Consider the following 23,050-nt stretch of genomic DNA (forward strand, 5'->3'; position numbering starts at 1 on the left):
GCCAAATATTTTCCTTAACCAATCCTTAATGTGGAATCATTTTGGCCCATTTGGGAATGTTTATATAATAAGCACTTATGCTAATTTTTAGTGCTTTGAAATTTTTGTTAAAGATCCAAGTATCAAGTGGTTCCTCGAAATCTGACAAGTACTTTTTTTAAAAACGCTACTTTTTTAGAAAGCATTTTTATGACGCAAGCATCTTATTAGGGCCAGCTTGGTGACGTTTTCGGAGAATGTTTTATGAGAAAGAAAATGAGAAAACGAATTTGCATTTTTAGGATTCGAAAATGCGTCTAGTAGATTAATTGGAAAACAGATTCATAAAATAAAAATAGTGAAAACGTGTCAGGTAGGACCATTTGAGAATAATAATAATATGTGAGTTATGTTTCAAGTATATTTTTTGCTAATTTCTGTCCTAATATATATTTTTTTAATTATGATATTTTAAAGGCTAAAATTATTACAAACAATGAAAAATGTATAATTTGAGAATAATAATGTATAATTAAAACAATTTAAAATTCAAATTTTAGAAAAACCTAGATTATAACATTATATTATCTTTAGTTATAAAAAAAAATTGAAATTGAATAATAATATGAAGATTTTATCATTAAATTAATATACACTAGTGTATCAAAATAAAATAATGAAATGGAGCGAAAAAACTGAAATTTTTTTATAAAAAAAAATTAATAAGACCCCAAAAAGTAAATAAAGTAAAGTAAAGAAAAAAAAAACAATCAGACCAATACGCTGGGTAGAAAATGAAAACGATAATTTGATGTTTTCAGTTTTTGTACCTGAGTTTGATTTTGTTTTCAAAAAACAAATTTTAGTGAAAATGAAAATGACATACAAACGCGTTGTTGGTAGAAAATGAAAACGGGGCCTTAAAAACGTTACCAAACGGCCCCTTAAATTTTTATGCAAAACACAATCATAAATGTTTTTAGTGCTTCCAAAAGCATTTCAAATGGCTTTAGCTCTTCCGTATCTTTTTACTATAACTCAATTCAAGTTCGAATTCCCCTCATCACACAATTAAAGGAAAAAAAAAAGGAAGAAAGCGAAAAGTCGACTCTCCAGTCCTAGTGAATCTTACTCATTAAGGCACTGTACGGACACAAGTCTTTATTTGGTTCACAAGGGGTCTTTCTTTCTCCAAGACTTTCAAATTCCAATACCAGAGGACAGAGAAGCTGAAACTCAAGATGGGTTTTGTGGGTCTTCTTGGAATTTCTCTTCTTCAATGCCTTGATGTTCTTGCATGGTATGCTTTCTCTCTGATTCTGAGAATTGATGAAAAACCTTGGTACATTTGAGTTGAGCAAATTTTCTCAGAAGATGATAAGTTTTCATGTTGTTTGTGATTTACTTTGTAGGCCTCTCCTTGCTTTGGTCTATCCTCTGTAAGCCTCTCTTCCGCACATACATATCTAGCTTTTCTGATGATGAGATACTCTGTAAAACGTTTTATTTTTTATATGTGTATCTTTATAGTTATTTTGATCATGATGATATGATGAGGATAATAATAATGTGACCTTTGATTTAAAGATTTTGAAATGGGGTTTTTCCATAGGCTTAAGGCTGTATTGTTCATGTTGATACAACGATGATGATGTATTCTTTGATGATTGTTTTCCTTTTTGACAGATGTTGTTCCATTAAGGCGATTGAAACGAATTCCATTTCGGATAATCAGAAGTTGAATACTTATTGGGTTGTCTTCTCATTGATTTTGCTCTTTCAAAATGCTTTCTTGAAGCTCCTACAATGGTAATTCTCCTGTTTTATTTAATTCCATAAATTGCTCTTTTTGTTTGCCAAGTACATAAAAGAAATCAAAATTTGAACCATTGATATTGTAGGAAAGAGAATCAATTCAACTTTCAGCCAAATTTTCTTATTTTTAGTTGTAATAGTTCCACAGACGATGTGAAGAAACCATGCTCTGTTTAGATGTGGATGAAGACATTTGCTTCACCAAATCTCACACATCACTCATGTTTGTCAGAAAAATATGTCTGTAAGGAAACTTCGTTTCGTTTCGTTTGCTTTTAAACTATCGTTCCACTTGTGTGTTCAGAAAAATAGAAATTAAAAATCTACCTAGTTAAACATCAGTTGAAGACTTTTTGGATAAAATGCTGAAATTCATTACAGGTTTTCATATGCTATTATAATGAGGAGGCTATTTTGTTACAATATTGGTTTCATCTATTTATGTTTCCTATTTCCCAATTCTGGACATGTCAGGCTCCCGCTGTGGCCATACATTAGGATAATGGTTGTCTTCTGGTTGGTGATGCCTCAATTTGATGGTGCCTTTTATGTCTATAAACACCTTGTCTGTCCATGCCTTACCATGGACTCCCAAATTGTTACCAACTGGTTCAACGAGCGAAGGAAGGAGTTGCTGTTTCATGCTGAGGGGGAGAGATATGTAAAGGAGAATGTACCTGAAGCTTTGGAAACTATTGCTTGCAAGGTAAGTAGGTAAAATTTGGTGAAGAAAGATATTAAAAATCGGATATTATGATGATGTTAGTTGAACTAATGCTTCAGCCGTAAAGAGTGGAAACAATTGAGCAGCAATTTTCTTTTTGAAGCTCATTTTCATTGCATTTGTAGGTTAGTCGGGCAGAGCCTAATCTCACTGGGACTGAAAACAGCAAATATACTTCTAGGGAGGCTAAAGAAAAAGCCATGGAGGTCGTCGCTGATAGAGAAGTTCTGAACACTCCACCTTCAAAGAAATCCCAGAATGAATGGACTTGTGCCATCAGTCAGGTAACCACCCAAAGTGGTACAACTGTTAATTCTGAGCTAGACTGTCAAAAACATAAGGCTGCATATGACGCACTAAAAATGAAGAGTGAGGCAGAGCCCACACTTACTCAGATTGAAAACAGTACATTTGCGGCCAAGGAGACTAAAGTAAAGACTATGGAGGTTGCAACGGGTAGAGAAGTTCTTGAGTCTTCAGTAGAAGTCCAGAAAGAGTTGACTTGTGCTCTGTGTGAGGTAACGACTCCAAGTGAAGCAACTTTGGATCCGGAATTGGAAGACAGGAAACCTAAGGTTATTATTAATGAAATGGTGCAAGGCCATGAAAATACTTTTCCAGCTTCAGTTACGGAAACTTCTGATGAATCTAAAGAGAAGCCAGCGGAGGGTGTATCCGGCGATGGACCCAAGAGGAACATTATTATAAATTTTAAGGAAAACGTGCAAGGCCAGCAACAGAACCCAAATGAAGTTTTAAGGATGAAGCGTTCTCGTCTGTGGTGCAATATTTGTCTTGTGGGCTGCAGTGGTAAGATTGACTTGATGTCTCATCTCAATGGAAGGAAGCATAAGGAAAATGTGCAAGAACTACAACAACAAAATGCAAATGAGGCTCCAAGGAAGAATGATCCACCTCTATGGTGCAATATTTGTCATGTGCGCTGCTCTGAGAGTAACATGGCGTCCCATCTCAATGGAAGGAAGCACAAGGAAAATGTGCAAGAACCGCAGAATCCTAGGAAGAATGAGCCACCTCTATGGTGCAAAATTTGTAGCGTGGGCTGCTCTGGTAATATTCACTTGGCATCTCATCTCAATGGAAAGAAGCACAAGGACAAAGTGCAAGAACAACAGCAGAATGCAGATATAGTGCAATGGAAGAACGATCCCCCTCTATGGTGCAAAGTTTGTGATGTAAGCTGCTATACTGAGTTTGACATGGCATCTCATCTTAATCGAAGGAAGCATTGGGAGCGTTTATCAGCTAGAATGCAGATTGTGGAGAGATAGAGTTGGTAATTCACATAACTCACCAAGATCCTATTTTGAGAGATGTGTGCTTGTGTTTCTTTCTGCTCTGTCTTTCTCTTTGTAGGAAACTTGAAGGACATTGCTTGGACCTAGAGAAGCGTTTTTCTGACACAAAAAAAACAAAATGGCTGGGTTCTCTCTGTGTTTTGTAGGGGTAGGAATTTGTGTCAATGGGTCGTGTTCTTGTCATGTTAAGCTACGATGAGTTTAACCAAATCATGTTAGCGTTTTATAAAACGAGTAACATGGCACAATTTGTGTAATGCACTAATAATTGTGTTTTGCTAATCGCATGAGATGACTGAACCTTTTACCTGTTTGGTAAACAAGTTATTAAAGATTACACAATCTACTCAAATGCAAAGGGTTGAAGCTCAAGTAGTTATGTGCAGTTACTTATGTGCCCGAGATTTTGTGTTCAAAATCTCTATCCCCAATATTGCATATCTCAAAAAACTCGGTTATACCAAATCAAATCACTTAACCTCTTTTTTTAATACAAGCGATAGTCTAAACTACAAGAAGATGAGGTTTTTCACACACATACTACAAGGGTGTCATGAAATTTGAACATAAAACCATTGGTCTACAAGTCAATTCTTTTTTTGACTTGGCTTAGACAATTCACATAACCTAAGGCCCCCGTTTGGTTCATGGGAAAGGAGACTTGGAGATGGGAAATCAATTACTTTTTCATGTTTGGTAAGTCTAAGCATAAGAAATTATTGCCTGGCCCATAGCAAGTAAGGGGGAAAGTGAAGCCATCCTCCAAACTTGAGTTTTGTTTTCCTCCTCATGAGAAAGTTTGGGAAAATGAGCCAATATTAAATAAACATTTTTCATGACTATTTTGTCCCAATTAACAATTTAGAATTACAATATATCATTAAATGCATTCTTTTTTTTATTTGATTTAATATGGGTATAATTGAAAATTTATACAAACTTTGTTTTCTATTTCTACTCAAAACAAATACGGGAAATGAAATAAAGTGATATCCCTCGGTTACTTTTCCAGCATTACCAAACGTGGGAAAGAAATCTTCCATTTTCCATCCCTTGGGAAATGACATGGAAAATAATTTCCCTTCAAATTCGTTCCGTAAACCAAACGGAGCCTAAATGCAGATAAGGGTTATTTCGCGAGTATTGTGCTTTGTGCTTATATCATTTCACTGGCATGGCAATTTCGTTATTAAATCAAACCAGGAGGGTTATTTGTCACTAGCAAGCACCGTACAAATTACAATTGCTGAAGGCCACTTCTCTCGACCCTCCAGTCCCTAATGTGAAACTTGGGTTTTAAGGTTTAAGGTTTTTAAGTTCCCCACTGTACGGACACAAGTCTCTCTTCGTCAAGTCTTTCAAATTCCCCAATCCCACCGAGGACAGAGAGACCGAACAGAAACGCTGAAGCCCAAGATGGGCTTTGTGCTTCTTGAATTTGCGCTTCAATGCTTTACTCTACTTGCATGGTGTGCTTTTTTCTTTTTCTTTTTTTTCTTTCTTTCGTTCTTTTAAAAAAAATCTTTATTTATATGAGAGTGAGTTGAGTTGAGCTGAGCCAATTTTCTCACAATTAATATTAACATAATAAGGTTTTCTTGTTGTTTATGAATTTTTTTTGCAGGCCTCTCCTTGCTTGGGTGTATCCTCTGTAAGTTTGTCTCTCCCACATACATATGTAACTTTCTGAAGAGATATTCTGTAAAGCTTTAGGTTTTCTTTATATAAAAAAAGAAGAATATATATATATATATATACACACACTTTAGTATCTTTTACTTTGATGTTCTGCATAATTTTTTTTCAAATAAAAATGCAAGGAAAATGGGTGTGGTTTCGAAATTACAATTTATTAAGATGATGGTTGTTGATGCCTGAAATTGGTTCAACAGTCAGGTCGACCTGTCGACTAGATTGAGGTCGGGCAGGACATGCCCGACCTGGTCTTCCTCCAAAACCCTCAAGAGAGTTATGGTGCTTAGGGATTGCAACTTCTAAGTAGAGATTGAGCTTGGACTTTCTTTCGGCCGACCTATCTTAGGTCCGGCTGAGATAAAATGGCCTCTTAGGCCCAAATTCGTTCTTGGCCTTTATGGTCTTCCAATACAAGTGGAAACACATCTCAACTATGGGTTCGGGTCTAGCTCGGCCTTGGGTTATTTTACCCCAGAAACAATAGTGATGATGTTAATAATAATGGGATCTTTAATTATTGATTTTGAAATGGATTTTTTTATTTTTTTTCCATAGACTTAAAAACTGTTATTTTTCATGTTAATACAATGAGGATGATTATTTTCTCTTTTGACAGATGTTGTTCCGTTAGGGCGATTGAGAACAATTCCATTTCAGATTCTCAGATGTTAAATACTTATTGGCTTGTCCTCTCATTGATTTTGCTCTTTGAACATGCTTTATTAAAGCTCCTTGAATGGTAATGCTGTTGTTCTATTTAATTGCACATTGCTCTTTTTGGTCGTCAAGTAAATGGAAGAAATTAAAATTCTGAACTTCGAATATTGTAGGAAACAGAAACTCAACTGAACTTGCAGCCAAATTTTTTTGAAATCCTTTCTGGAATGTGGATCTAAAGTTGTTTATTCCCCCCCCCAGAATTTTCTCAATTGATTTGGTCTTCCATGTCTCTTTTTCTTTCTTAGTACGTACATTTAAACTGATGAAATACGTACTATTGAGAAGAAACAGAGAGTTTCACAAACAATTTTAAAGTTTTTCTTTTTCTTTTTCAAAATGGTTGTGGCACAGCTTCAGACTATTTGTTTCACCAAATATTACATCACATTCATTGTGCAAAGTTCCATGGAACATCTACAAAGAAACTTCTACTTTTTTCTTTTTAATACTACGCTTCCACTTCTTTTTTCAGAATAATGCAACTAAATACCCCATCGAGTTAAAATATCAGTTAGGTTCTTTTTGATAGCTGAAATTTGTTACAACTTTTCAATGTGCTATGATCATGAGGAGGCTATTAGGTTACAGTATCTGTTTCGTCTATTTATGTTTCGCATTTGCCAATTCTTGACCTGTCAGGCTCCTGCTGTGGCAATACATTAGGATAATGATTGTCTACTGGTTGGTGATACCTCATTTTGATGGTGCTGTTTATGTCTATAAACACCTCATCTGTCCATGCCTCACAATGGACCCCCAAATTGTTATCAACTGGTTCAACAAGCGGAGGAATGAACCGTCGTGTATCAGAGAAAGCTTTCTTGCTGAGCTCGAGAGATATGTACAGGAGAATGGACCTGAAGCTCTGGAAAGAATTGTTGCTTGCAAGGTAAGGAAGTCAAATTTTTTCTTGAAGAAAATGTTTTATGTTAGATACAATATCGCTGTGAAGTAAATGTATGTTCTAGAATATCCCTACGTGTGTATGCACGTGGTGTTTTCATGAATTCTTACTTCAATGCTTTGAACTGTGGGAAAGCACAAATTCAGTTTTGGTTGTTAAATGAATCATTGTAATACTTTCTGATATGATACCTTGCTCCACCTTTTGCTTAGTTTGAGAGAGCAAGGTCAAATTTTGATGTAAAAGAATTGAAAATAGTTTCATCATAGAGAATGTGTACGAAATAGTTCGATGTTTGATAGTTTCATCCCTGATGTGATTCATACAAATTTCTTGGTACTTTCTATACATTTTAGCGGTTAGTAGTTCTTGTTTGAATTAGATGACAGTTTACAATAATCTCAAAGGGTAAGTGTAGTGAATCAAGTTCTCATCATGACCATTTTTTAGAGCCTAATTCATACAGTCAAAATCTGGAGAACCTAATGTTACACCGAAAGATATCAAAGCAGTGCAGGTAATAGTGAAAACAAAAGAAACAGAAGTTGACCAAGTAAAGGTTTTGCATATGCTAAAAAACTTCTCAAAACATTTTGCATTGTTGATGCATTTTGACATTCATAAAGAGTTGAAATGTACTAGTTGTAATTCATTTATGAAAAATGTACAGAACTATCTTCACTAATGGTTCCATTGCCTTTTCTGTTAAACTCTTTGGTGGCGAGCAGGTGGCCTTCACATATTTTCATCTAATTTTATACTCATAGTCCATTCTGTTATCCAATTTCGTCATACAAAAATTGATAGGTTTAAATTTTTTATTTTTGACATCTTGTACATGCTCATTTCTATTCTCGCAACATAATTTATGCTTCGTCTCACACGAGTGTGTAAAAAATACAACAACAATTGTTCTTTTTGAACCTTGTTTTCATTGCATTTGTAGGTTATCCAGACAAAGCATAATCTGACTGGGACTGGAAACAGCAAATTTGCCGCTATGGAGATTAAAGAAAAAGCCATTGAGGTTGTAGCAGATAGAAATATTATGAAGACTCCACCTTTGAATGAAGTCCATAAGGGATGGACTTTTAATTCCCATCTAGACAGTAAAATCCTCAAGAATGCAATTGAGGCACCGAAAGCAAGGAACCAGGCTGAGCCTAGGCTCACTCAAATTGGAAACGGTACACTTGCAGTGGTGGAGGCTAGTGTAAACCCTGTTGAGATTGCAACAGGTAGAGAGATTATTGAGTCTTCCCAAAATGTCCCGAAAGAGTGGACTCGTGCCCTTGAGGTAACAATTCCAAGTGAAAGAACTTTGAATTCCAACCTAATAAGGATACACAAGGCATCACATGAGGCACTGAATGCAAAGAGGCAGGCATATGTCCCCAAAATGGCCCTAGCTAAATCTGATAAGCATGAGGAGCCAGGAAAAAGTATACCGAGCATTGCATCAAAACCCAAGGTTATTATCAATAGAGAGGTGCAAGCAGAGGAGCCAGAAAACAGTATACCGAGCAGTGGATCAAAAGCCAAGTGGATAATCAATCGAAAGGTTCAAGTTGAGGAGCCAGAAAACAGTACACCCAGCAGTGGAGTAAAACCCAAGGTTATTATCAATCGAAAGGTGCAAGCAGGGGAGCCAGAACAAAGTATACCGAGCAGTGGATCAAAACCCAAGATTATTATCAATCGAACGGTGCAAACAGAGGAGCCAGAAAACAGTATACAGAGCAGTGGATTAAAACCCAAGGTTATTATAATTCAAAAGGTTCAAGCTGAGGAGCCAGAAAACAGTATACCCAGTAGTGGAGTAAAACCCAAGGTTATTATCAATCGAAAGGTGCAAGCAGGGGAGCCAGAACAAAGTATACCGAGCAATGGATCAAAACCCAAGATTATTATCAATCGAAACGTGCAAGCAGAGGAGCCAGAAAACAGTATACAGAGCAGTGGATTAAAACCCAAGGCTATTATAATTCGAAAGGCACAGGCAGAGGAGCCAGAAAACAGTATACTGAGCAGTGGATCAAGGCCCAGGTGGATTATCAAAAGAAAGGTGCATGCAGATGAGCCAGAAAGCAGTATACCAAGCAGTGGATCAAAATCCAAGTGGATTATCGGTCGAAAGGTGCATGCAGATGAGCCAGGAAACACTGTACCAGGCAGTAGATCAAAACCAAGGTGATTATCAATCGAAAGGTGCAAGCAGCTGAGGAGCCATCAGGGGGTATATCCAGCAATGAACTGAAAAGGAAACTTATAGTAACTCTCAAGGGAAAGGTGCAAGGCCAGCAACAGAACCCAAATGAAGCTTCAAGGATGAAGGATCATCGTGTGTTGTGCAAAATTTGTAATGTGCACTTCCCTGGTGAGATTGACTTGGCATCTCATCTCAGTGGAAGGAAGCATGAGGAAAATGTGCTAGAACAACACAAGGCAAGTAGTGGTCTAAGGATGAATGGTCCCCCTCTGTGGTGCAAGATTTGTGATGTAGGCTGCTGTACTGAGTTTGACATGGTATCGCATCGTAATGGAATGAGGCACTTGCATCGTTTATTGACCGGAATGTAGGGGTTGTGTACAGATAATGTTGATTGCTTGCATTCGTGCTCATGTATTTTGTAATTGTTTTCTCATTTGTAGGAAACTTAGAGATGACCCTGCATGCATTTAGAGGTGGTTGGATTTTACTACTGTGTTGTCTAGCAGTGAAAATTCGAATTAACTAGTTGTGAACGTGTGGCCCCAAGTTGTGAGTGCTGAACAAGGTATTAAATATTGGTCATTTTGGAAATATCGGTAGTCCCAAAATGTGGAAATTTCAATGGACATATCGAGAAAATATCGATAGCAGGAAAAATTAGATAAAAAGAATGAAAATTGTTAGAAAAATATGGAAATTTTGAATAAAACTTTGAGACATGTTTACTTAACCCTAAACCCTCGACTGTTCACTGGGTAACTCATTTCAACTTCTGGTGGCTAGGCTGCATTTGCAAGGGAAAATTGTTTAAGAGAGATACGTTCGCTTGTTTGCGTATTCGAGCTTATCGCCGGAGAAGACATTTTACTGAAAGTTCACATATTTAGATGTTATTATTACATCTTTGTGTTGGATGCTTTGTTAGGCCTTCTAGGCCTTCTAGGCCTTCTTGTTGTAAAAAATAAAATAAAATAAAATAAAGTTTCTTTTATTCTCTACCCCCTTTTTTTTTCTTTTTTCTTTTTTAAAAATTTCACCATCATGCCTCTTTCGATATAGGCCCAATTTTGAGTTTGCACTATAAATGCAGCTCACCTTTTTTTTTTACATATAGTTGGATCCAGCAACTCAATAGGCCAGCCAAGTATGCAAAGCCTTGACCACTGTTTTCAAAACATTTACACATATTACCATTGTACAGTCAATCCTCTAAATTTTATTAATTACTGCAATCAATAAATTAATATCACATTTCTACAATTAATCTCAATTTATCAAATACTTTCAACCAGTGAATACCTTATGGTAAGGTATATGTCTTTGGGTGGTTTGATTTACTTGCTTTGCAGGTTTGTGTATACCTCCTTCATAGGTAATTTCATATCATATGTCTCCTCCATAGGTAATTAACATTCATATCTATACCTCCTCCATAGATAAATAGCATTCATACGTATACCTCCTCCATAGGTAATTTACCTATCCTTACCTAATTAATATTGATGTATATTCCTAGTCCATAGATAATTATACCTCCAATGGATTGTAAAAAGAAAAAGAAGGAAGAAGAAAGAAGAAGATGAACAAGATGAAGAAGAAAGATTATAGGGATTTTTTTTTTTTTTTTTTTTTTGTATCAGCGCATTTTTCAAAATTAAAATGTATAGACAAGAAAATATTTTATAAATTCAAATCATAATTAACTAAAAGGTCAAATATAGTAATTATTGGCCTAAAATTAATTTCTTACCCATTCATGAATTGCAATTAGAATCAATAGTTGTATTAATTAGCTAATTATTATGATATAAATCAATCTTTCCCGATTTAAATCATAAGGGCATAATTAGAACATGAAAATAAATTTAAAAAGAAAAAATATATATGATTACATCATAAAATTAGAAAAAGAATGTAATATAATGTAATCCTATATTGCACCCAAATTCTATTATAAGAATTGGACTTATACCGAATTATTTAAAAAAATTATGCCTTGTTTGGCAATGGTTTAGTACTAGCCTCAATCTGGTCATAATGCAATATACCAAGACCATTGTTGTGGTCAAAATTCAAACAAAAACATACTTGTAAAGTCGCTTGGCACAGCTTTGTCTTTCGATGTCCACAATGAGTCCAGTCCCAGTTTTCTACAACCCTACAAGCTCTTCCTCTTTCATGTTAAGTGCTTGTGGTTGGCAGAGCCTTCATAACTCCCAGCGTACTTCACTTTGGCTGAGATGATACAACTAAATGCAGAATAAAACAAAGCTCAGATATGATCCTTTGGCATCTGCTCTGCATTCAAGAGAAAAGCAGAAAAATATAGATAGACATACCAAATTCTGGTTTTGCAGAATAAATTTTCATGATAATTTACAGGTCCAACACATAACTGGACGTGAGTTTTCTAACGCTGAAGGGCGAAAATCCAAATTGTGTCCCCCTATCACAAAATCATTTCACTATGACATTCAAATAGAAATTCAAAAAATCCCTGGAAATTGGACTGAATTGTAATCTTTATAATGAAATATTGATATCAATAATTGTTAAATGCATCTTACATCTCCAAGCTCACATTGGCAGAGAAATAAACCATATGCTGCATGTACTATCCTGCAATTCTGATAATAGGCTAAAATATATATTATGTTTGTCCTTCTACGCTTACTCTTTATTTCCTATATATAAAACTTTGCCCAATTTTTTGTTCTTTTCAATTCATGTTATAAGAGTGGTCACCGAAAAAAAAAAGACTGAAAAAGCATTGTAACTCAAAAATGAAAGAGGCAAAGCGCACGAAATAGCTACTTGACAAGCTTTTGTTTTGTGCAGAGGGCGCCAAAGACATTTCTGGACAAATATGCAGAGCATCTATCGTATCAAATACACCTTAAGCTCCCAAGTGGTTCAGAAGATGTAATGGCAAGGTTTGGTTTGAAAAGGGTTGGCCAGAGTTCTTTGAGTTTTACTCTCTCAAAAAAGGCAACTGTTTTTCCGGTATGAAGATGTAATTTTAAAGCTGCCTGCAACGAGTTTGTCTCAAGCCACCCATTCTTCAAAGTCACTTCGGGGTCATCCCTTAGGAAGGTAAGGGTCATTGACAACAGACAATTATACAACTTCATTTGGTTCAAACATTAATTTATAAATACTCCATGCAGGACTTTATTCAATACTAATATGATCTATGTTATGCAGCATCTTCCAGTTAGTTTCCGGAAGCATTTCACTACAATGAACCAAATCATGAGGCTTTGTCACTACGCTACACACACTACAACCCACACCACACAATCAAATTCAAATTCACAAAATGTATGAGCAAAATTGCACAAATTACCTCACTCCATAGAAACTTTGGCACCAACTTCCTTCATCTTCGCCACAATCGAATCCGCCTCCTCCTTCGTAACTCCCTTCTTCAACAGGGTAGGCGCCTTCTCCACCAAGTCCTTGGCCTCCTTCAGCCCCAAACTCGTAAACGTCCTCACCTCCTTAATCACTTTGATCTTCGCAGCAGCATCAAAAGAATCGAGCTTTACATCAAAGGCCGTCTTCTCCACCTTTTCCTCGCCTTTAGCCGCCGCCGGACCACCCTTGCCGGCCCCTTTCAAGCCGCCAAATCCCATCCCTGGCATCATCATCGCCATCACCGGCATCTCCTTTATGCCCAATTTCTCCCTCAGAACCTCCGTGAGGTCCGAGACTTCAAGCAAAGTCAGGCCCGAGATCTCATCCGCGATCGCCGACACCGTCTCGGACGGAGGTGGCCTTTGCTCCGGTGCATCGGTGGTGTAATTGCACACGAAATGCGAACATATCCGGGGCTTTGATTGGAGACAGGATAGAAGATTAGGGCTTTGGGGGTTTAGGGTTTTGTGAATGCAAGAAAAATGTGGGGAAATGAACCGTAAATATCTCATTTTGTTGGGCCTAGGTGTGATTTCAGGCAATTGAGGATGTTATCCGGGCATTGTGGTCGTGATTAGGTTTAACATTAGCTTCGTGCATCCGTGGCTTCTATAGCTCAGAAGAGAGTGACTGGTATGGCGCGAGAGGTTGCAGGATAAACCCTATACGGGGACGGAGGCTTAAGTTGGGCTCCACCAAGGTCTGTGAAACTCAGACAAAAATTGATGATGGGTCCAAATCCATTTCTTGGCCCTAGAACCTCCCTGAGCCCAAACGTTTTTGGGAAATTCTATTTACAATACACCCAACAAGTTAATCAGAACACCCAACACCTGATTTTTAATATTATAGCATGTTCACATATTAGACTGCATGTTTATTATATTAAGGAAATTTGGAAAACTAACTTTTTAGTAGCACACTAAAGACTTTAGTTTCTTTCTTAATTTTTTTAAAAATTTAGAGATATAGTCACTTGAGGTTCTGCTCGAACCATTTCGAGAACGCTCGAATGATGCTCAAATTCCTTTGCATGTCATATGCATTATTGGTTTTTCTGTGATGCATTGTAGTCTTATGGCATGTATTCATTAGAGAAGATTACTTTAGGTTCAAAGAAAGCAACAACCCTGCATACGCTATAGACTATAGTCCTTGCCTTAAAAGAAGCAGCACAAACAACACCTTACATAGCTAAGTAATGTTTTAACGTTACCACCACCAATAATGGAGCATCTTAAGGGTAAAGAGGATTTTGTAATTAGAAAAATTCCTATGATTGTCTTTTGGTCATGCTACTGAGAACTTCACTTCGTTTCTCCATTATTATTTTAATTCTTTGATGGGAACGTGAAATTTTTTTTATGATTAAAGGATCACTGATGGAATGTCGATAGATAAAGCCTTGAACACTGATTTGTACCCATAACTCGTTGTTGTTTTGAAGAAAACACTTAGTTGAGTCAAAAATAACGTGGCAATTTGAGATAATACTAAACGTAACTTTAGCTTTGTGATTAGCATTGTTATTCCTTTTATTATTCAATAAGTTTTGAGGTGTCTCTCATTATTACATTACATTGCAAAAAATAAATAAATAAACAAACAAAGATGTAGATTGTTGATGATGTGAACTAAAATCGGAACTTTTAAAGATTGTTGAAGAAGAAGAAAAAAATTGTACAATTTCCATGGAAACACAACAAGCACTAATTGCATCACTGCATGTCCACAACATAATGGCCACATCAAGCTTTTCAATCAGAATTTATTTTGGAAAAGCAGAAAAACACACTACTACATGAACTTTTTGGATGGTGATGAAAACTGTTCACTTTAATAAAAAGTTTTTGCATTCTTGCTTTATCAATTTCCTTGGTGTTCAATGTGTTTAATTCCTTAGCCAAATCAAAAAATAAAATAAAATAAAATAAATAACAATCTAGCCACAGCATGTGAAAGCTTTGGGATAGAAACAATCTTAAACTCTTGTAAATCTTGGTATGCACATAGAAATCAAAGCAAAATTTGTCTCTTCCAGCTTTCAGAGTTGCAAAGTCTGTTATATATGAATGGTAACCCTAAAGAAGAAGACAGGAAAAGAAGGGTAACTCAAAACTGAAAGAGGCAAAGAGCATTTAAGCAAAGTCTGGTTTGCCTTTTGCATGCTGACATATTACTGGATGGTCAGGCCTTGCTAGCTTAAAAGCACATCTTGGTGAAAATTTCTCAAAAAGGCAAAAGCATGGTGGCATATATTAGGTGCTCTAGCTAGTTTAGCACATTTTGGTGAAAACTTTCTGCTTTCTGCTTTAAAAAAAAGCATCTCTTCATCAGTTTTGTAGGCTTGAATCTGCAAATCCTGAACGTAGCCTTCATATTCATATGGCTACAGCCGTATTCTGACTCCCCAAAAAGCTGTTTGGATAATACACAAACATTTAAATCCCTCTACCTGTATAGGAAAATCTTCAATACTCCCCATCCCAATTTAGATCTCTCCCTCCAAGCTTTTCAGCTTTAATGTCAAGTGCTTGTGGTTGGCAGAGCCTTCATAAAAACGAAGTGAAGCCGTAGCTGCCTCCTACATTGGCTTTATCTTGAAGAAGACACATCTTAAAGTTTTCAAGTGCTACCTACAATGGCTGCTTTTCCTCACCAGAAAATTGATCTTCAAGGTCCAAAGTTTCGTGCTACAACTCCCCATTTTTTTAAGATGATCGCAGACGAGATTTCTGGAAACAAAAGACTTGTAAGCAAGCCCAACTCTCTCTTCAACTAAATACGTACATGCTCTGCAGCACAGAATACTTGTATGCTATCGATGTTCTTGGTTGCTGACTAGTCACTACTTAGTTCTGGCGTTTTACTCTTATCCAATCTTAGAAAAAGTATTATGAGAAACATAGTTTTTTTTCTCTCTCTCTTCTCTCCTACTCTCCTCACCTTCCCCTATACATACACTGCCCATCATAGTTATTTTATGGGCCACCAAGAAATTACAACTCTTATTTTTGCCTAGTTTGACAGATAGTAAGTGTTCGTGTTTCTTCTGTCCAAAATCAGAACTCATTTTTGCTCATTGTTTGAATTATATATATATTCTTTTTCCATTTTAAATTGGTGCCTCACTAAGTTTTTGAAAAAGGGTCTGGGAGTGCAATTAGACTTGAAACAAGACCCCCAATGTAGAGAGTGCAAATAGACTAATTTAGATGACACGCCAAATTCTTGTTTTGCCTAATTTTGAAATCTTGGTACTGACTTTTCTAAGGTCTAGGGTGCAAATCTAAATTGTGCACCTCTATCACAAAAAAAAAATTCACTATTACATTCAAATAGGAACTCGAAAAAGCTCTGGAAATCGAACCGAATTGTGGTCTTTGTAACGAAATATTGTTATCTATATTTGTTAATTGCATCTTACATATCCAAGCTCACATTGGCAGAGAAATAAAGCATATGCTGCATTTACTATCCTGCAATTTAGTTCTTTTCAATTGGTGTTATATAAGAACGGTCACCCAAAAAAAGAAGACAGAAAAAGCATTGTAACTCAAAACTGAAGGAGGCAAAGCGCATGAAATAGCTGCTTGACAAGCTTTTGTTTTGTGCAGAGGGTGCCAAAGACATTTCTGGACAAATGTGGTGAGCATCTATCAGATCAAATACACCTTAAACTCCCATGTGGTTCAGAATGGAAAATCAAACTCAGAAGATGTAATGGTGAGGTCTGGTTGGGAAAGGGTTGGCCAGAGTTCTCTGAGTTTTACTCTCTCAAAAAAGGCAACTCCTTACTTTTCCGGTATGAAGGGAACTCAAAATTCAACGTTTTGATATTTGATGAAAGCGGCACAGAGATGGATTATCCCATAACTATAACCCTGATTGAAGAAACTGATGAAGAAGTAAGTCTGTTGAAAGTTTGGAGTATTTTCCAGCCTTCCCAAAAACGAAGCACAAAACTGATCCTTTGCTATCTCCTCTGCCTCAAGAGAAAAGCAGAACAAATCCTCATTCTTCATCAAGGCCGTCATCTTCATCTTCATCTAAAAGGGTTCATGTTGAAGCTGCCAATGAGTTCGTCTCAAGCCACCCATTCTTCAAAGTCACTTTGCGGAAACACCTTGGGATGGTAAGGGTCATTGACAACAAATAATTATACAACTTCGTTTGGTTATTCAATACTAATATTATCTATGTTATGCAGAATATTCCAGCTAGTTTTCGGAAGCATTTCACTACAGTGGAGAACCAAATCGTGAGGCTTTGGGTCGGAGATAGATCGTGGACTGTGAAACTGATTTTTCATCGTAACAACGATCAATTAAGTGCTGGCTGGAGAGCATTTTTAAAGGAAAATTTGTTGAAAAAAAGGAGATGTTTGCATCTTTGAGCTTATCGACACGAACAACGTTGCACTGGTAGTAAGCATTTTTAGATGCTGATTGCGAGGGATACCATTTTATTCTTGATTTCTTTTTTCTTTTTAATTTGATCCGTAAAAGATGATTTTCCAATGTAGCTGTTTGAATTATTTAAACCTCTTTTTAATTTCCTATAAAAGTATTTTTAAGTATAACATGTACCGTTAGCGACAAATTATCATAAAATAGTCTTCGTTGAAATTTTATTAATCTAGTAATTTTCTCCTCTTCTAGAAGCATGAAAGTTTCTACTACACTACCCGAAAAACATGATGATTGAACCCAAAAAATAGATAATCAAACATTCGTCAATTAAATAAAGAGAAAAACTACAAAATTCATTTGAACAAACCTTGCCTCAATATGGTAATGTGGTTAATGAATCACATAAAGAAAGTTGTTTTCCACCATGCTATGTCTTTCACGTGTACTTTGCTTACATTCTTTTTGTCTGTCATTTCCTTTTTCTCTCTTTGTTTCCCTCATGCATCTCTTCATTTGGCTCCCCCTATGTTTTTTATTCAGTGCCTAGCCAAAAGCAGCCTCAAGAAGTCAAAGTTTAAACCAATGCAAATTCACTCACTTGTTCAAATAAAATGAAATACAAGAATTTCAACTAGGGCAGTATATAAAATGAAGATCATACGCGCGAAATACATAATTTAAGGACAATAAATCAGCACTTAAATTATTATAAATGTGCGATCTATCGAGTTATCATGATGAATCATAGCAACGGACATGTTATGCGTCAACTTTTCATCCAACAAATGTATATCCCTTTCCAAAAGTCGGGATTTGTTGTATGCATTAGCTCTAGAATCACTACATTTATTCGAGTAGCATATACTGTCAAAGAAACTATAACTGATTTAATAAATGAATAACTTAATCTTTGAGACAAACATATGGCGTCGACACTACGCCAGAAAAATAACCTTGAGAGTTGAGTGACTGCAACAGGCACAATAGTCGTACATATCAAGTGACAAACACTTCAAAATAGACACTGCAGATAGCCTCTCCCTCCCTTAAAACTTTTTTGAAACATAAAAACAAAGGACAATGGGAGACGCCCATCCATTTCCAGAAGTTCGCGTTGAGGCTACATTGATGATGTTGCTCGGTAGATTCTTCAATTTCTAAAGTTTTTTTTTAAGCAAGCCTATGTTCACTTATGTTTTTTTAGTAAACACTGTTTGTTTCGATTTTTTTTTTTTTTTTTTTTTTTTGGACTCAATTTGCGAATATCTTTCCAGTTGTAGTGAAACTTTACCTTTTAAGGTTTGATCGCAAACTTGACCCCGCTGTACGGACAAGTCTTGCTTCTTCACAAGGTCTTCTCCAAGTCTTTCAAATTCCAATTTCAAAGCTGAGGACGACGACAAGGAAACCATACAAAGAAGCTCAAGCTCAAGATGGGCTTTGTGGGTCTCGTTCAATTTTCCCTTCAATGCTTTGATGTTCTTGCATGGTATGCTTCTCTCTAAGAGAATGAAAATCTTGGCACAATTGAGTTGAGGAAATGTTTCTCAGAATACAATATAATTTTTCATCATTTCATGTTGTTTGTGATTTTTTTTTTTTTTTTTTTTTTTGCAGGCCTCTACTTTCTCTAGTGTATCCTCTGTAAGCCTCTCTTCCCCCACACACATTTTTATTTTGTTTTGAAGAAACTCTGTTTTCATCCTTGTAGAGTCCACTTTAGCATCTTTCACTTTGCTCTTGTGCATAATCTTGAATCTGGGTATTTTTCTATTTCTTTGCCAAAGGAGAGTAATTTTTCGATATTACAATTAATGAAAATGATGATTTGGATAATAATTTTATTTTTTATTGATTTGATACAATGATGATGGTTTCCTTGATGTTTATTTTATTTTTTTGACAGATGTTGTTCCATTAGGGCGATTGAGGCCAATTCTGTTTCAGATTCTCAGAAGTTGAATACTTATTGGGTTGTCTTCTCATTGATTCTGCTATTTGAACATGCATTTATGAAGCTCCTAAAATGGTAATGCTGTTGTTTATTTTATTGCATTTGCTTTTTCTGGTTTCCAAATAAATGAATAGAAAAGAATACAAAAGTTGGAACCTTGCATATTTTAGGCCACAGAAGCTTTAACAGAACTTTCAGCCAAGTTATTAGGAAAGCCTGTCTGGAATGAGTTTGAGTGAGGTGGTGAGTTTGAAACGGAGATGTCGAAATAAAATTGTACAAGGAATCTCAAAGATTTTCTAGCCTTCACTAGAATCACAAGGAGAGCAGAAATTTTCACAATGTGGCTGTTGTTCTCAGTAGCTATGGAATTTTCAGAGGTGAATTTGTGTGGCATATCAATTCATTGTGGTTTATTGAGACAAAACAGAGTCTCATAAAGAATTTTGAAGTTACTTTTTAGGACGGTTGTGATATATTGTTCATGTTCTCAGATATGTGGTAGCTTTCTGGTAATACATTCACAATTATATGGAGACGCATTTGGTCGTAAAACCACATTTTAAAAACTAACAGATATGAAAACATGCCTAAATCATAGGTTATTTGAAATTGTTCTCGTTGCTCTTTTCGAATTCAATTTAAACATATGAAATGGATGTAATTTATTCGTTCAGCTTCAGACTTCTTGTTCCAGAAAATGCCACATACCACATCTATGTACATAGTTCCACGGAATTTTTACACAGAAACTTTTAGTTTTTTTTCTTTTTAAATGAAAATGAAATCTATCGAGTTCCCAAGTTAGATATCACTTAGGTCCTTTCGGGCATAGTGCTGACATTTGTTTCAACTTTTCATTGTTTAATGATCATGAGGAGCTATAAAATTTGTTTCATCTATTTGTGTTCCTTGTTTTTCCATTTCTGTACCTGTCAGGCTCCCACTGTGGCCATACTTTAGGCTAATCATTGTCTTCTGGTTGGTGATACCTCATTTCGGTGGTGCATTTTATGTCTATAAACACCTTATCTGTCCATGCCTCTCCACGGACCTCAAAATTGTTGTCAACTGGTTCAACAAGCAAAAGAAATCCTCGTTTAACAGCGACAATGTTTTTACCGAGGTGGAGAGATATGCACAGGAGAAAGGACCTGAGGCTCTAGAAAAAGTTGCTGCTTCCAAAGTAAGTATGTTGAATTTGGTGAAGAAAATATCTTGTTTCTTGTTATGCCTACAGTTGTATAAATGCTTTAACTGTGGAAAAACACATTCTATGGAATCGTTGTCAGAGATAGACTAATAATGCTTTTTTGCTTCAGTCTGAGAGAACAAAGTCAAATCCCGATGCGAAAGAGTTCAAAGCAGTTTCATCTCTGGAGAACAGAGAGGTACACTGTGTGAGATCCCTGATGCAACACCTACAATTTTCATAACACTTTTCTATACACTCCAGTAATTTGTAGTTGATGTCTTTTGTTAGATGAAATCCAAGAACTGTGATCCTTGCAATAACCCTTGAATTTTGGCTTTCTCTGATTACTTCTTATGACTGAGAATTTCATTTTGATTTTGAATTATGCTTGATTTAAAGAGAAAATATTGTGAAATTAAGTTTGCATTTGCAATATAAGTTAGAGCCTGATTTATTAATTTGATGAGCTAACCTTTAACTCCCTTGGTCTTCTTCACAGATTCCAAATTTATCCAGAAAGCCTAATGTTGCATAGAAGGATATTAAATCAATGCAGATGATTCTGAATAAAAGAAGCCTAATGTTCCTCAGAAAATATATGCGAACATTTTCTCAAAATGCTTTCGTTGACTTTTTAAAACTCGTTGTGTTTGTCAAAACAAATTGGGAGGTTTTACTTTACTTTTTTTCTTTCTTTTTAACATTTTGTACATGCTCATTTCCGTTTTTGCAACAGAATTTCGTATGCATTTGCAGGTTAGTCAGGCAGAGCCTAATCTCACTGGAACTGAAAACAGCAGATTTCCCAGTACGGATATTAAAGAAAAGGCCATTGGGATTGCATCAGAAGGAGGAATTTTGAACATTCCACCTTCAGAGAAGGTTCAGGAGTGGACAAGTGCAGTCAGTCAGGTAACGACCCAAAGTGATACAACTTTTAACTCCTACCCGGACGGTAAAATACACGAGGCTGTATATGAGAAACTGAAAATAGAGAACAAAGCTGAAGCTAAGCTCACTCAGATGAAAAATGGTACATTTGCGACCATGGAGACTCAAGAAAAAGTTGTTGAGGTTGTTACAAGTAGAGAAGTTATTGAGTCTGCCCTACAAGTCCAGAAAGAGTGGACTTGTGCTCTCTGTCAGCTAACAACTCAAAGTGAAGCAACTTTGAACTCCCACCTCCAAGGCAGAAAACACAAGGCAGCATGTGTGGCACTGAAAGCAAAGAGCCAGCCATTTGCGCCAAAAATTGCCCCGGCTTCAACTGCAAAGGAATCTAATCAACCTAACAAAGAGCGAGGAAACAGGACGACGAGCAGTGCATCAAAACAAAAAGTTATTGTAGATGAAAAGGTGCAAAGCCAGAAAAATAGCATTCCAACTTCAAGGACAAAGACTTCTGATAAATCTAGAAAGGAGCCAGCAGAAGGTGCATCCATCAATGGAGGCCAACAACGAAATCGGAATGAGGTTCCAAGCAAGAAGGATTATCGTATTTGGTGCAAAATTTGTAATGTGCACTGCCCTGGTGAGATTGACTTGGCATCTCATATCAGTGGAAGGAAGCATGAGGAAAATGTGCTACAACAACAACAGAAGGCAAATAGTGTTCCAAGAATGAATGGTCCCCCTCTGTGGTGCAAGATTTGTAATGTGGGCTGCTATACTGAGTTGGACATGGTATCTCATCGTAATGGAAGGAGGCACTTGGATCTTGAATCGACTGGAATGTAGGGGTTGTGGACAGATAATGTTGGTTCCTGGCATTACTCATAAAGATACTGTGGGGAAAAAAAAACAATCATGCTCATGTATTTTCTAATTGTTTTCTCCTTTGTAGGAAACTTAGGAGATGGCCTATTTGCATTTAGAGGTAGCTGGATTTTACTACTGTCTTGTCAAGCCAGTGAAAATTCAAATAAACTAGTTGTGAACGTGTGGCCACAACAAGTTGTGAATTTTGAAGAATAGGGTTGACAGTGACACAAACACGATCTCTTCTGACTTGTTAAAGTACTTCATCATAAACATTTTGTTGAAATTCTTTACACCATGATGTCGGATTGTGGAAAAAAGTATAGAATCAAATCCTTATTAGGCCTCTATTTCAACTTTCTATTGCAACATTTTTTGATCATCAATGAAGTTGTTATTTGACTGAAAACATTAATTGAGCTCAAGCTTCAACTTTTGATTGAATGCTCAAACTTCACCTCACTAAAGGACTCCCAAAGTAATAGAAAAAAAAAAAAAGCACCAAATGTGGAATACGTGCAAATATAGAAGGGAAAAAACCTTGGCATTGATTTATTGTAATGTTCAGACAGGTTTCAAGAAAGGGAAATGTTTGTGAACATGACACCAGTGGCCAACCGGTCGACCCAATTCAAGATCCAGCTACGAAATTTTTTATTTAATTGCCACAACTTAAACATACACTATTGGAGTTTGGAGCTGAAATTACTGCGCCTACTAGCTCCATACTTTTCCTCGTTAAGAGATTTATATTGTACTTATTCCAATTACCAGAATCATAGAGCTCAGTATTATTGTTATTGTTTTACCTCCCATGGGTAATTTGCATGCATGGTCTTCCATGGACATGATACCTGATTCTTAAGCTCCTACTTCGAAATCACATTATAGCTGATTCTTAAGCTCCTACTTCGAAATCAATCTATAATTTCCTGTCACTGGTGAC

At 36.3% G+C, this 23,050-nt stretch overlaps 4 protein-coding genes across 7 annotated transcripts; 3 read left to right on the plus strand and 1 right to left on the minus strand.

Annotated features, from left to right (window-relative positions):
• On the plus strand, positions 1,074–4,175 carry LOC18767917. Its single transcript, XM_020553761.1, has 5 exons — positions 1,074–1,279; positions 1,392–1,418; positions 1,666–1,788; positions 2,269–2,500; positions 2,644–4,175. Exons 1-5 carry the CDS (start codon positions 1,221–1,223, stop codon positions 3,808–3,810), a joined length of 1,608 nt encoding a protein of 535 aa, XP_020409350.1. The 5' UTR covers positions 1,074–1,220; the 3' UTR covers positions 3,811–4,175.
• LOC18768582 lies at positions 5,146–9,931 on the plus strand. Its single transcript, XM_020569906.1, has 5 exons — positions 5,146–5,306; positions 5,462–5,488; positions 6,149–6,271; positions 6,892–7,141; positions 8,103–9,931. Exons 1-5 carry the CDS (start codon positions 5,254–5,256, stop codon positions 9,348–9,350), a joined length of 1,701 nt encoding a protein of 566 aa, XP_020425495.1. The 5' UTR covers positions 5,146–5,253; the 3' UTR covers positions 9,351–9,931.
• Positions 11,130–13,512, minus strand: LOC18767652 (50S ribosomal protein L7/L12). 4 transcript variants are annotated; one of them, XR_002272838.1, is made up of 3 exons: positions 12,715–13,512; positions 11,708–11,814; positions 11,130–11,617 (listed from the first exon to the last, which is right to left on the minus strand). XR_002272838.1 is itself a non-coding variant. In XM_020569908.1 (2 exons), exon 1 carries the CDS (start codon positions 13,295–13,297, stop codon positions 12,716–12,718), a length of 582 nt encoding a protein of 193 aa, XP_020425497.1. In that variant the 5' UTR covers positions 13,298–13,511; the 3' UTR covers positions 11,130–11,661; position 12,715. The 4 variants fall into 4 exon arrangements, 3 of the variants coding, with proteins under 3 accessions (XP_020425497.1, XP_020425496.1, XP_007200574.1); XM_020569908.1 differs by lacking the exon at positions 11,708–11,814 and having other exon boundaries at positions 11,130–11,661; positions 12,715–13,511; XM_020569907.1 differs by lacking the exon at positions 11,708–11,814 and having other exon boundaries at positions 11,130–11,666; positions 12,715–13,511.
• Positions 18,286–22,513, plus strand: LOC18767385. The gene is made up of 6 exons (XM_007199121.2): positions 18,286–18,686; positions 18,815–18,841; positions 19,104–19,226; positions 20,091–20,337; positions 20,474–20,542; positions 21,103–22,513. Exons 1-6 carry the CDS (start codon positions 18,631–18,633, stop codon positions 22,081–22,083), a joined length of 1,503 nt encoding a protein of 500 aa, XP_007199183.1. The 5' UTR covers positions 18,286–18,630; the 3' UTR covers positions 22,084–22,513.

Source organism: Prunus persica, chromosome G8, assembly GCF_000346465.2.
Source record: "Prunus persica cultivar Lovell chromosome G8, Prunus_persica_NCBIv2, whole genome shotgun sequence".
In the NCBI taxonomy this organism is placed as follows: Eukaryota; Viridiplantae; Streptophyta; class Magnoliopsida; order Rosales; family Rosaceae; genus Prunus; species Prunus persica.

Coding starts and splice junctions, on each gene's coding strand:
- LOC18767385 (XM_007199121.2), top strand. CDS start 18,631: ATGGGCTTTGTGGGTCTCGTTCAATTTTCCCTTCAATGCTTTGATGTT. Junction 18,687..18,814: donor TGCTTTGATGTTCTTGCATG/GTATGCTTCTCT, acceptor TTTTTTTTGCAG/GCCTCTACTTTCTCTAGTGT. Junction 20,543..21,102: donor CATCTCTGGAGAACAGAGAG/GTACACTGTGTG, acceptor ATGCATTTGCAG/GTTAGTCAGGCAGAGCCTAA.
- LOC18767652 (XM_020569908.1), bottom strand. CDS start 13,297: ATGAGATATTTACGGTTCATTTCCCCACATTTTTCTTGCATTCACAAA.
- LOC18767917 (XM_020553761.1), top strand. CDS start 1,221: ATGGGTTTTGTGGGTCTTCTTGGAATTTCTCTTCTTCAATGCCTTGAT. Junction 1,789..2,268: donor TTCTTGAAGCTCCTACAATG/GTAATTCTCCTG, acceptor TGGACATGTCAG/GCTCCCGCTGTGGCCATACA. Junction 2,501..2,643: donor TGGAAACTATTGCTTGCAAG/GTAAGTAGGTAA, acceptor TTGCATTTGTAG/GTTAGTCGGGCAGAGCCTAA.
- LOC18768582 (XM_020569906.1), top strand. CDS start 5,254: ATGGGCTTTGTGCTTCTTGAATTTGCGCTTCAATGCTTTACTCTACTT. Junction 6,272..6,891: donor TTATTAAAGCTCCTTGAATG/GTAATGCTGTTG, acceptor TTGACCTGTCAG/GCTCCTGCTGTGGCAATACA. Junction 7,142..8,102: donor AAAGAATTGTTGCTTGCAAG/GTAAGGAAGTCA, acceptor TTGCATTTGTAG/GTTATCCAGACAAAGCATAA.